General features: G+C 34.0%; 1 protein-coding gene across 1 annotated transcript in view; it reads left to right on the top strand.

The window, feature by feature from the left end:
• The first annotated feature begins 3,035 nt into the window (after positions 1–3,035).
• The window catches only part of rapgef2a (Rap guanine nucleotide exchange factor 2a), a 56,855-nt gene continuing 46,589 nt past the window's right edge, over positions 3,036–13,301 (top strand). Inside the window, exon 1 of the mRNA XM_073842203.1 lies at positions 3,036–3,113. Coding sequence (XP_073698304.1) covers positions 3,045–3,113 — 69 coding nt within the window. The 5' untranslated portion in view covers positions 3,036–3,044. The remainder of the gene's footprint in view (positions 3,114–13,301) is intronic.

The raw sequence follows: 13,301 nt of genomic DNA on the forward strand, positions 1-13,301 counted from the left end.
TACTAAATAAAAAATAACATGCATTTTGTATGCTCTCTCTTATTTTGATAAAATAATTAACATTTTGCAGATTCTGCAAGGTGTATGTAAACTTTTGACCTACACTGTGTTTTCCCTGCTAAATAAAAAAAAAAAAACTATTGAAACATCATAGAAATTCTAATGGTTTCCACTACAAATACCACTACAAACAATACACACCATCAACTTTTAACCATTAAAACCAAAATGGTTTCCTGTAGTGTGTTTTTGGACATATTCCATTAGGATTTAGTGGTTTTAACAAGCCACCAATAGAAAGCAACAAATTATCAGTAAAGACCAACAGGCATCATTACAGTTTCCATTACAACCAGTACAATTCTCATTATAACCTGTAAAACCATTACAAATGATGTAATGGTTTCTAATGTTTTTTTCAAGCAGAGTTATGATTGCTATAAACTAACCATAACTTTACCCTAAAGAAAACGTTTCACTTTTAGAATGTGAAAAAGAAAACTTCATTTATGCTTTATTTATGGATTGTTTTATCTAATTTATGAAGTTCATGGTTGTCCCAAAGGGAGGTTTTGGATTTAGCTCACTTCTGGGAAGACATTTGTCCCTAAATAAAACTGTACAAACACTGTAAATATGATCAGGCACATGAGAGATCTTGCCTAGACGTTTCTGTCTTTATCAGCTGAACTCCAATGTAAATTATATGCAAATTATGTCAAATGTAAATTATTTACTTTGAGTACCTCCTGAGATTTTCAGTAAATAAAACGGAATAAATATCCTAATAGATGTAGTGCTTCATTACTGCAAATAAAACAACAGTAAAGTAACTGATAGTTCTATTCTATTTTATACGTTTTAAAATTACATAATATATATAATTTAAAATGTGTTTTATTTATTTTATTTGGCATTGGCATTTCTTTCGGGAGCTCACGCAGTTCCCTCATGAACCTCGTAACGCTAGTGTTCAAACAGTGATCTAGCGCAACCTGCTGGTCGTTTTAGGTTCAACACACAAACAGTTTTCACTTCCATAAAATAATATGATACGCCATATCAGTAGGCCTAAACGCCTTATAAAACATGTATAAACACTTCCCAAATTATATCTTTAGTAAACGTTTGATTGCTTATAATGTTGTTTATCAATTAATAATTAGGTCTAATGGCTTGGTGTTTAATTGATGTCTAAAAGTCTAATAAATTTTTAAAAATCCTGTTGTATACTGCGCCACATATTTCACTGTGCTGTCGTATATATTATGTTAAAAAAGGTAAATGCCATGCATGTGATGGCAATCTTTGTTCTAAGTAAGATACACTACCAGTCAAAAGATTGAATAGAAGATTGAATAGAAGATATATATATATTATTATTATTATTATTTAAAGTAACTGTTTTCCATTTGAATTTTCCTGTGATTTCAAAGCTGAATTTTTAGCATCATTACTCCAGTCGCATGATCCTTCAGACATCATTCTAATATTCTGATTTGCTGCTCCAAAAACATTTATTATTATTATTATGTTAAAAAATGTTTCTTTGATGAATAGAATGTTCAGAAGAACAGCATTTATCTGAAATAGAAATCTTTTGTCTTATAAATGTCTATAATCACTTTTGATCAATTTAAAGCATCCATGCTAAATAAAAGTATTAATTTCTCTGATTCCAAAATTATACTGGCTCCAAGCTTTTGAATGGTATAGTATATAATGGTACAAAAGTTTTTTATCTTTGGATCTTTCTTTTCATCAAAGAATCCTGAGAAATGTACTTAACTGTTTTAAATATTGATGATGATGATGATGATAATAATAATAATAATAATAATAATAATAATAATAATAATAATAATAAATGTTTCTTGAACAGCAAATCTACATATTAGAATGTTTTCTGGAGGATGATATGATACTGAAGAGTGAAGACTGGAGTAATGATGCTAAAAATTCAGCTTTGAAATCACAGGAATAAATTACATTTTAAAATACAATCAAATAGAAAACAGTTATTTTAAATTGTAAAAATATTTCAAAATTGTACTGTTTTTGCTATACGTTGGATCAAATAAATGCAGAAGAGACGTCTTAAAAAAATTACTGTTAAAAAACTTTTGACTGGTACTGCACTCATACCGATTGTGAAACAAAAACAATTGTTTTTTTATTATTAATTGATTGTGAATTTAATTAAACGTAAAAAAACATTTAAGCGTTTAAATATGAGACTTTAGATCCAACGGCTTTTTTTCTAAACCGACTGATACGTTTCTGGTTATGAAATGCGCTTTGTTGTCCACTGGTCGCCGCTATGCTGCTCCATTATAACAGCTCTACCTTGAAGTTTGACTTAACTTGTTGTCCTCTGGGGGCGCTAGAGGTCGGCTATTTAATTTCTTGCTTCTTCAAATCTTGTGAATCACGGCGTTGTCACCGGTCCAGTTTCACCCCACCCGTCCGTCCGGTGTCCGTTGCATAGTCGCTATGGACGCACGTCACTTTCTTAAACTACTCCAACTTGGATTAACGGACGTTTAGTGTCGGCTTTCGCCTTCGGCGCAACGAAAGATACTCGCCAGACGCGGAGGGATGAACAGCGACCCCAAAACAACGGAGTTTACGCCTGTATATCCGTGAACCTCTATCCGGACTCAAGACAATGCTCAGACATTTGTGGACGTGTTTTGTTGTTGTATAGTTGTTTCAGTGATGCCAGTCGGCAAAACGTGATTCTGTTACACTGTAGTCATTACGCCCTCTTGGAAAAGATACATTTGAATGCTATAAACTTTTAACAGTGTAAATATTTGCCTCCTGGGTACGCCGCTGCGAGGATCTACTGTTACCCGTGCTTTCAATACAACTCCAGCCCGGGGCTCAGATGCTGGCCCACGACGACACATTTGTCTTTTAGGAAACGTATAGGGATTTACAAATGACGGCTCAGCTTAAACGAAGGAGTCGGAAGCGTTAGAGGAAATGTTTGGACTTTTATAAAGGAGATCTTTTGTTACATGTGATTGCACGCGGACAGAATGGCGTCATATGTGGACAATAGTTTTCGGCATGCCATCATGAAGAATCCTGCCGAGAGGACGCAACAGGTAAGAGACCACTGTTGCCTACATAGGGAACACAACTAGATTTTGAGACACACTTTGTGTGCTTGTGATTGTTTACTTATTTCGCTTTTGCACAATAGACATAACGTCAGTTGTTTTGAGAAACCATGTATACAACTAAAGCTGGCTTAGAGATTCTTACTAAAACAGTTTATACAACTAGAAAACGGTTTATACAACTCAAGCTGTACTAAAATGTCTCAAGAACACTGTTTATACAATTCAAGCTGACTTAACATCTCATTAAATCAGTGTGTATAACTTGAAAACGCGTCATACAACATTCAAAACGTCTCAAAGAAACGGTTTATATATCTCAAGCTGGCTTAATTGTTTTATTTAAACATTTTTTCAATAAGCTTTTGATGTCTACACAGTTTAATGTAGACATTTTCGTGTACAGTTCCAATAGTGTTGCAGTTCATAGCGGGATCAGACATTGAAAACATTGTTTCATTTAGACCAGCTTGTTTAAAGGCGCCACAAGCTCCAGTTCAACTCGTTTTTTGGGGAATTGTGGTTTCCCTTTAGTATGCAGCCAAAACAAAGTAGAGCAAGTTACTGTTTTGTTCCACATCTATGCTCAGTTTTGTCGTAATCAGAGCCCACAGGGTTTTTTTTAAAGAGTTGCTTAATATAGTCACACATATCGGAGTTGGTAGGACCTTGTTTCTGTGGTATTTCAGACGTGTATTACTCATGTGTCGGAAGGGAGTATTTCCTTACCATGCCCTGCAGTCCAGACTAGATCATCCTCATTTAAACCATCTGAAATAAACAAACGTCACAGCACCATTTAGCCCCAGACCAAAAGCTCATTAGAGCTTCTGCCCCTACCAGTATTATATGAATATCTGCGCACACTAAACCTTCTGTCTGTGGTCACTTAAAACTACGTTTGAGTTCTGTGTGTGGGACTTTTGGCTTGTGAGTTTGAGCCCAGGAATTTAATGAATCAAAAGAATGTGAGGAATGTAGTTTATAGTGTAGGCCCTTAAGATATGGGCCTCTTTGTGCTGGTATGAATTATTAAAGCACTTCCTTAAATGAATAACTATTTTGCTTATATTCAGGTACACCACTATGTTCACTAAGAATTCTCTGTCTGTAGGCCAGATACGATTGTTACGGATTAGGCCCTGGGACCTCTGACTCTCAGGGGCCTCAAGCTGAGAGAAACCCACAAGCCACTGTTTGGATGTGTACTGAGACCGTAGGCACAGTGTGAAATAAATGAGGAGATAAGCACTAACACCTTCTGAACACATTATTGCAGCTTTGATGTTGTGTACTAACTTTTGCATAATTAAGTAATTGCATTGTGTCTCCGACTGCAACCTGTTAGTTCAAATTTGGGCAAGTATACCAAAAGGTTGTATGTTTAAATCTTCCAGGGGTTCATTCATGAGCTATTACAATGCAAAGCAAATTACTCCCAGTTTCCAGTGTTTTTTTATTTTCCTTCAGATGTGTTTTGTAACTGTTATTCTGGGTAAGTGTCAGCTCAATAAAAATTTGGTAATATTAGACTAATCCACTAGCTGGGAGATTTTCAGATGGTTATTAATGTGGGTCCTTGTGGTAATCAGATTAACATGTTAAAGTAGTGTTTTCATCAAGGACTCTGCTGGGTTAAGGCCCTGGTGGATTCAGTCATTGCAAAGTTCTTTTTCGTTTTTCATTTAGGGGCAAAAAGAAGTTCAAAATGGCTAAATTTGGAGTGGTTTACTGTTAGTGAACATCCCAACATGTTTAGATAAATATGTAAACATGTGGCGTGTGTATTTATTTATTTTTTTTAGGGTAGGGACCTATCTAGGTACGGAATCACAGAATCCAGTCATAAAAATGGAATTTTACTGTATAATGTGGATTGTCACGAAATTTGCCAAATTTGGAATAAATAAATCAAAAGTAGGTCAGTACACCTAAATCAGAACATGATATGGACTAGTGTCTGTTTATATTAAAGGTGAAGTTCACTTCCAGAACAAAAATGTACAGATCATTTACCCTCAATGACTCTTTGTCATCCAAGATGTTCATGTCTTTCTTTCTTCAGTTGTGAAGAAATTGTTTTTTGAGAAAAACATTTCAGGATTTCTCTCCATATAGTGGACTTCTGTGGATCCAAAATGCAGCTTCAAAGGGCTCTAAAACGATCCCAGACAAAGAAGGTGGGACACGTATAGCGAAACGATCAGTTTTAAAAAAAAAATAGAATTACAATTTATTTACTTTTTAACCTCAAATGCTTGTTTTGTCTAGCTCTGCGTGTACTCTGTGTGTTCAGGTTTAAGACATTTAGGGTATCTCATTTTCTCTTCCAACTTCAAAATCGTACTATTGCTGTTTTACCTTTTTTGTGAAGGCCGTTTGATTCTCTTTGCACGTTCACTTTGTAAACACTGGGTTGGTACTTCTGCAGTGATGTAGGTTCGATTTTGAAGTTCGAGGAGAAAATGAGATGGGAGTTGTTGTTTTTTTACCTACCCTAACTGTCTTGAACTGGAATGCACAGAGCAGAGGTAGACAAGATGAGCACATGAGGTTCAAAAGTATATAAAATGTAATTTTTTTATTTTTTAAATAACCGATGGTTTTGCTAGATAAGACCCTTCTTTCTTTGCATTTTGGAAGTTCAAACTTACAGGCATTATAGAAGTCCACTATATGAAGAGAAATCCTGAAATGTTTTCCTTAAAAAAACATAATTTATTTATGACTGAAGAATGAAAGATATGAACATCTTGGATGACAAATCTATAAATTTTTGTTCTGGAAGTGAACTTCTCCTTTAAGCCACAAAAATACTATTTAAATATGAATCCAACAGGTTCTGTGTGTGAATGAATGGCGCAAACACACAATTTCGTTAACTACACACAGTTTTCAGCTTCTTATTTCATTTCATGAGCATTTTACCAAAAAAAACACAAAAAAAAAAAACTATCATCATATCATATACAAAGAGAAACTTGAAGGTCTTCACAGCAACCCGTCAAAAAAGTTTAGTTTAACTTGGAGAAACGGTGACAGAAATATATTACTTAAAGGATTAGTCCACTTCCACAATAAAAATTTACCAACCCCCCCTCCCCATGTCCAAGACGTTCATGTGTTTCCACTAAGTGTTTTTTGAGGAGAACATTCCAGGATTTTTCTCCAAATAGTGAATTTCAATGGTGCTCAACAGTTTGAAGGTTAAAAATGCAATGCAGAAAAAAAAAGAAATGGTAAAAGTGTTTCAATGCAGCTTCAAAGGGCTCTACATGATCCCAGCCTAGCAAAACGATTGGTTATATTCCCAAAAACAAATTTATATACTTTTAAAACCTCAAATGCTCACCTTTGGGGTAGGTTGAAAAAGACGAGCATTTGAGGTTAAAAAGTATATAAATAAAAAAAAAATAAAGAAAATAATCAATCATTTTGTTAGATAGTACTACTTGTAATAATTAAACTTATTAAAATGTTTTAAAGGAATATTTACCAGAAGAATGTAAATACACAAAACAGTATTTTACAAAATTTCTTTAAAAAAAATTTAATTTATAAAAACTAAATAATAATAATAATTGGAGATGTTTTTGATTTATTTTAAAAGTCATTAAAATGAAATCCATAAAATTAATGGAAAACATAGAATTTGGTAAATTTGAATTTGAGGGGAAAAAACAAAAAAGTATTTCATAGGGCCTTAAAATTACTTTTTTGTTAAACCTTTAATAAATAAATAATAATAAATAAATTGCTGTTAAATTGTGTAAGATTCATGATTTCAACGAAGTAGACATGCTTTTTGCTACATATTTTCAAATGAACCATAAAAACAGAGACTAGAAAAATTAAAACGGAAAAAAACTGAATTCAGAAAAATTTTAAATGGAACAAAAGGAATTAATAAAATGGAGTTCATGGGGCCCTATTAGAGGATACACAAAACAAAAATGGAAGCGGTGAGAAAACTGCTGTAAAAAAAGTATCTGATCATAGTGATTTGCATTTGTTTGTGCTACACTTATGTTTATTATTAAAACTGCAACAGTTTGGTACATGTCTTCATGGTTTAATTATGTCATATTATTCTCAGAAGGAAGCACGTGTGGAGGCGGTAAATGATAACATCATGGTGATGTTTGGCAAACTTCACATATATCGCAAAGCTAGCATCAAGCATATTTTGCGTTTGCCCATCTTGGCTAGTGTGTGGTACAAGAACCCCCCTCCTTTAAGCATGCACAGTGTTTCAGATGGTATGGCAAGTGTGAACACATGAATTAGATATGGGTCACAATTGAAAGAACATTTAAACGGATGGTCAAAAAAATATAGGCAACAAATCAAAATTTGGACATCTAGACTTGCAGTGTAAACAAGGCCTTGTCTTTTTCAATTAAGGTTACAAAGCATGCTTAGACTCATGGACGTCTGACCTAGGATTAGACAGAAGAAATGAACAGGAGAAGATTTCTACATCAAAAAAGCCAGAGCAAACTTCTCTGGAAAGTTTTTTTTTTTTCTTTTTTGGCAAGATGTTTGGAATGTCCGAAACTCCAAACAAACTTCGTTTTGGCCTGATTTTGTTCGAAACGACGTCACACCAGTTCTTTCTTCGATTTGACTTGAAGCATATGGTGCCTTTATTGTATGCTAATAACTTTGAGTTTCTTTGTCTCTCAAAGTTTGACGTAATATTCTCATATTTACAAATTGCAGTAATTTAGAAATCTACTACATTCCCAAACGGTGTAAATTAGCATTAAGTACAAAGAGTGCTGTTGTTTCAGAATTTGCATTGGATCAATTACATTTTATTAATTTAATGTGGTGGTCAAACACAAACTGTGCGTGTGGATTAGTCACTCTGATGCTTGTAACAAATACTCCCATTTGTGGTTTTACTAGAACTATATTGGAAAGCAACCCTCCCAGCCTTGCTGTATGATTAGTCATGAGTTTGTTTTTTAAACATGTAGATGAAAAGATTGTGTCAATGTTATATATGTAAATAAACACAAACGTCCTTTTTATTTATATATGATACATTTACTTCTACTAACATGATCACAAATCATTTGTTAACCAGATGTGGTTGTTTTTGGTACTTTTAAGTAATATTTTACTTAGTGTTTCAGCATATACCATCACTTCAAAAGATGTGTGATAGTGATTTCCCAACATAGCTCATTTCTGATTGGTCAAGCAATACTCCCTATTCTTCCCTGCACGTAACTCTCAAATGCAGTCATTATTTCTCAGTGACGTACAGTTACATACGATTTAATTTATGATTAAATGGAAGTAGCAATTGTGACAAAAAAACAATGTGGAATGTGACAGGGTTTAAACAGACTAAATGATTGGAGAAGTTCGGCATGCATCACCAAAAAGTGAGAACAAATTAAACACAATTCCTTCACAATAAGATTTGCAATAAATAATATTTGCAAAATAGGGTGAATTGTTTAAAGGAGGTATTATAGTTTTCATGAAGGCCTTTGTCAGGTAGTAATAGAACTGAGATTAGATGGCAATTTGATAAACTGTATTTGATGTAGGGATGGGCATTTATGTTTCAAAAACGATTAATCAAGTAATCGGGGGTGGTAATGGTTTAAATTTTAAAAATCTAAAAACTGTTATAAAAATGAATGTTAAAAATAAAAATATGACATGAAAACCTGTCTATGAAAACATGAACACATGATTAGGACACTGTTAGATTATGATTGTGATGCAGCAATGTTATTAATAAAGAAGGAATCTAAAAAGAATCTAAAATAAAGGATCTAAAAAAGGAATAGCTGAAGAGTGACTTTATGCCAATAAACTGAAGCCTATTCTGACACATACTATGATAATAATCAGATAAATTAGTAGCATTACAACTTCTATTTGCACAAAAGGATGCAAATGCCAGTTCTAATTATAATGCTGTTTATGAAATGCCAGTGAACTTTAAGTTATGCGCTATAGCGAGGGAGAGAGTTCCCACCTTGATGTGCTTTCATAATAACGTGCTGAAACACAAGCAAGGAATTGTGTATAGATTTTTATTATGCTATGTTTATGGCAGATTTGTGCTATATTTATCTACATTCTCAAGTGATTCCTGAAACCTGCGTTTTCAATGCCATTTGAAGAAAGAAAACAATATGCAGCATATTTAGCATTTTAATTAGAGGTCGATCGATGTATCGGTTTTGCCAATTAATCGGCACCGATAGCTGATTGGCGGAACTATCGGTTATCGGCAAAAATCCATGCCGATAGTTTTCCGGGTTACGTTATTTGCTGAAGTGGCTCACGCTCCTCATAGAGTATAATAGGATAAATCTGGCGCCAATGTTTAATGTCAGGATTGTTACCATATATTTGCATTGGTTTATATTGTTAGCCAGCAAAGTTGCAGATTTAAAGACGTGACGTGAGAAAGCAAACTGTGTTCATTCAACCGACAGAAATCCTGCTGAAATCGTTGTTAATGTTCATAAAGACCTGACCCTGGGCTGGAAGATTGAGTATTGTGCATTTAAGCAAAATGTTGGTATTTCTGTAGCTCTAATAAAGTCTGTATGCTTCATATAGAGCTATAATTTATGTTTTAGCCTTTTCTTCAGGCCGCGGAAGCATGGTAGTGGGTTTGCATCTTGTTACGCACTTTATTTCACAATGCCATTTTTCCTTGTTCTTATTTGATTTTAATAACTGATTTTAATATCTTGAAGTAAACATTTGACCATTTGGTGATTAAATAAACAGTTTTAGACTTCCGCTTGAACTACACGCGACGCGTCCTGTGTGTGTGATAGCTGCAAGTTGTCCGCGCAACGCATCGCTGCGCTTTTGCTCGGTTTCATTAAGGGTGGGTGAAAATCGATTCTCTGATGCATCGCAATCCTCTCTTCAACGAGCTTGTGTTTTTCCCCACATAATATGGCACGCGTGCGAGCTAGAGACTCGGCTGGCTTCATTGCACAGAATTTGCACTATGAGACACGTGCGCATTGCTTGACAGTGTGTGCTTCCACCCGCAGTGTTTTCCTTTAAATATGCCTTCATTTCTGCCGTTTGTAATTCAGTACTGTTAGATGCACTGACAGACTTTCACTTGTGCTTTGTGTTTGTTCATCCTAAAAAGCTCGATTGCAGATACGGTTAAATGCACTTGCATTTTCGAACACTTTTATACGAAACTAATGTACAGCACACACAGTCAGTTATGTTTTCAGAGCAGGATATCTGATATATCGAAATAGATCTGTGCATTCGTTTGAATGCAGGCTATTAAAGCAGTGTCTAAGTAACTGTCTATGATCTCATCAGTAATAATCAAATGAAAAAGAAAATAACCATAACTATTGTCTGTACACTTTTACATTTCGGATACTTATTTTAAATAAGTAATTTTTAAAAAGTAGCCTGTTTATATAATAAAAAAATAAAGTAAATTTTGCACAAAATACATTTGATATAAAATGTAATTAATTTGAATCTTAATTTTAAGATGGCAGTATGACATACAGAGATTCCAAATATAAACAAAAAGCATATAACTGCCATTTTACATGAAAATATAAAGATTCCCACCCCTTTACAATCAACCCATTTGTAACATCAACTAAGTTTGATGAAAGCTGTAGAGTAGAAGTGTTGTTCCTTGTTAGAGTGTGGTAATTTATTTTGTTAACATTAATGAACTATGAAATAACTTTAATGATCAAAATATAATTAATATTAATATTTTTTTATTAATTTACAAAGTATGGTTTAGTACTTTTAAAAATAGTAGAGCACTATTTTAGTTGCCGTTCAGTATCCATTTTCAAAAACTATCGGTAAATTAATCGGCATCGGCCAGTGTGGTCCATCCTAGCTATTGGTATCGGTAAAAACCAATATCGGTCGACCTCTAATTTTAATGTTAATATCCCAACGCATCCTAATAGATTAAGCAGATATGCATGTAGCTAACCCAGACATCACTATGTGACTCTTCTCACGTCGATAATTTGGACTGCATGCTAAACAATCAGAGCCCAGGGTGCCACCCAAAGTGCTTCTACAACCAATCAGAAAAAAAAATAGTTATATATATATATATATATATATATATATATATATATATACATATATATATTAGTTATTTATACAGAAATTTCCGTTTTCCTGTTTATTTTTTATTGCTTACTATATGCATATGCACAGATGCCATCATATAGACAAGTAAGCATACCATTTCTGCATTCGGTTTATGGCCTCAGGTGTTTGTGAAACTGTGGCACAGGTCAGAAAATTAGTCACACTGTTGCAGTCATATGCAGAAATATATTTCCGCTAGGTCGGTGCATTATGTTTGTGCTGATTCGAACAAATCTTGCTTACTCTGATGCTTACTCTTTTTGCTTTAATCAGAGTTTGAAGAAACATTTTAACACTTTCTTGCTTGCAAGACAAAAACAGTCTACTTAGTCTTTAGAAAACACTTCGAAATCACTGCTTGTGACAATGTTCTTACACGTAAAATAACTGTGATTTATAACAAGAATAACATCCTGCCCTAATTCACAATATAATTAATTGTCTTTTCTTTATATCTTTTCAATCTCGTTTTTTTTTTTGTGTGTGTCTTCCTGCATTCTCTCTGTTTCACATGCTTATTCAGACATACATGGTTATGATACCAGATGCCCACAATGAGAGCGGAAAGCCACACTGAACCTTACTTATGATTGTGCCTGTGCGCATATAAGGAAGTGTGTTTGTGTCGTTTGCTCTTATCCATTTGTAAACACTTCAGGATATTGAAGCTTTGGCTTCACCAGAGACTGCATTCTCTCTTTACATAACCAATTGTCTGTGTTCCTGTGCCAGTGACGTTTTATAAGCCTGTTATGTCCGTGAGCACACACATATTAGGGCAACAGGGTCTTTAGGGTTTTAAGGTGTTACTTCCTCATGTAATGACCCTCGCCTTGGTGTGCTTTCTGCTGAGAGCAACAGGAAAGGAACAGAAGAATGAGATGTACCGAGATAGGAGAGGAGTAGAAGAAAAGGAGGAAAAAGGAACAAGAGAGACGAACCGAAAAGCGAAAACAACTTAAGATAGAAATCTAGGTGCTAAACTAGTTTTTGATTCTTGTTTTAGTGTTAATTTTTAAGGCTTAAGTTTGTAATTCTTACATCTGACTGAAATGTGACTGAAAAATTTCAGATTTGTATTTACTAATATGATTGTTAATGTAGTACGTTCACAAAAAGCACTTTAAAACAGGAATACAATCTGATATAAGTGCCATTAATTTAAAGAAAATGAATAAATTGATTTGAAAACTTGCACATTCATTTTTAATATTTGTATAAAATATTTTATCTGCAGCGAATCTCTCTAGTTTGTTGTGATCCATGTTTTATGCTTTGTTAGACAGGTTGTGAGTGACTGTCCCAGGGCAACCCAGTTCATTTCCTCAGAAATTATTAATACAATTTAAAACATTGAAGGTAAAAAAAAAGTTAACAGTTGTTTATAAACATCTAATGATTAAACCATCCTTAAGGTTTTATTTCGATTTACTTTTGTTAATGTTGGTTTAGATAACTTGTAAAAGCTAAAGTTATCCAGCGCAGCAGTTTGTTTACTTTCTTTCTTGCATTTTTCTTGGTTTCTTCCCCTTTCTTTCTTTCATACTCCTGCTTCTAAGGCTTACCCGGGTTCCGAAGTTGTTCCATTTACCAAAAACTGTGCCATGCAGAAGAAAAATCTTGACATTTATGCCACCCACACAAATCTCATAATTTTGTTCCTCCAAGCCATGAAAGTGCAGTTTCATCTGCATGATGACTTAATGTGGGACATCTGTTTGTCAGGGTTTGTTCAATCTTTTGATGTTGCTGATGTGTTGGAAACATACAGCAAATCTCAAAAAGAACCATCTGCTCATATCACTTTTGATCCATTATGGGCATTTAGGACAGCAAGAAGGTTTTGAAAATTTTGAGCTCTTCAGTTATCCTATGTATATTATTTACTGCATATTATGTTTCACTGCAGTTGGAAAAACAGATTTGCATCACAAAATGTAAAAGAAAAAATAATAATTTGCTAGTCTGATGCTGTGATCTATTAGTTGAAGAGAACAATGTTTATACAGTCTAATTTTACTTTGG

Source organism: Garra rufa, chromosome 6 (genome assembly GCF_049309525.1).
Source record: "Garra rufa chromosome 6, GarRuf1.0, whole genome shotgun sequence".
Classification (NCBI taxonomy): domain Eukaryota; kingdom Metazoa; phylum Chordata; class Actinopteri; order Cypriniformes; family Cyprinidae; genus Garra; species Garra rufa.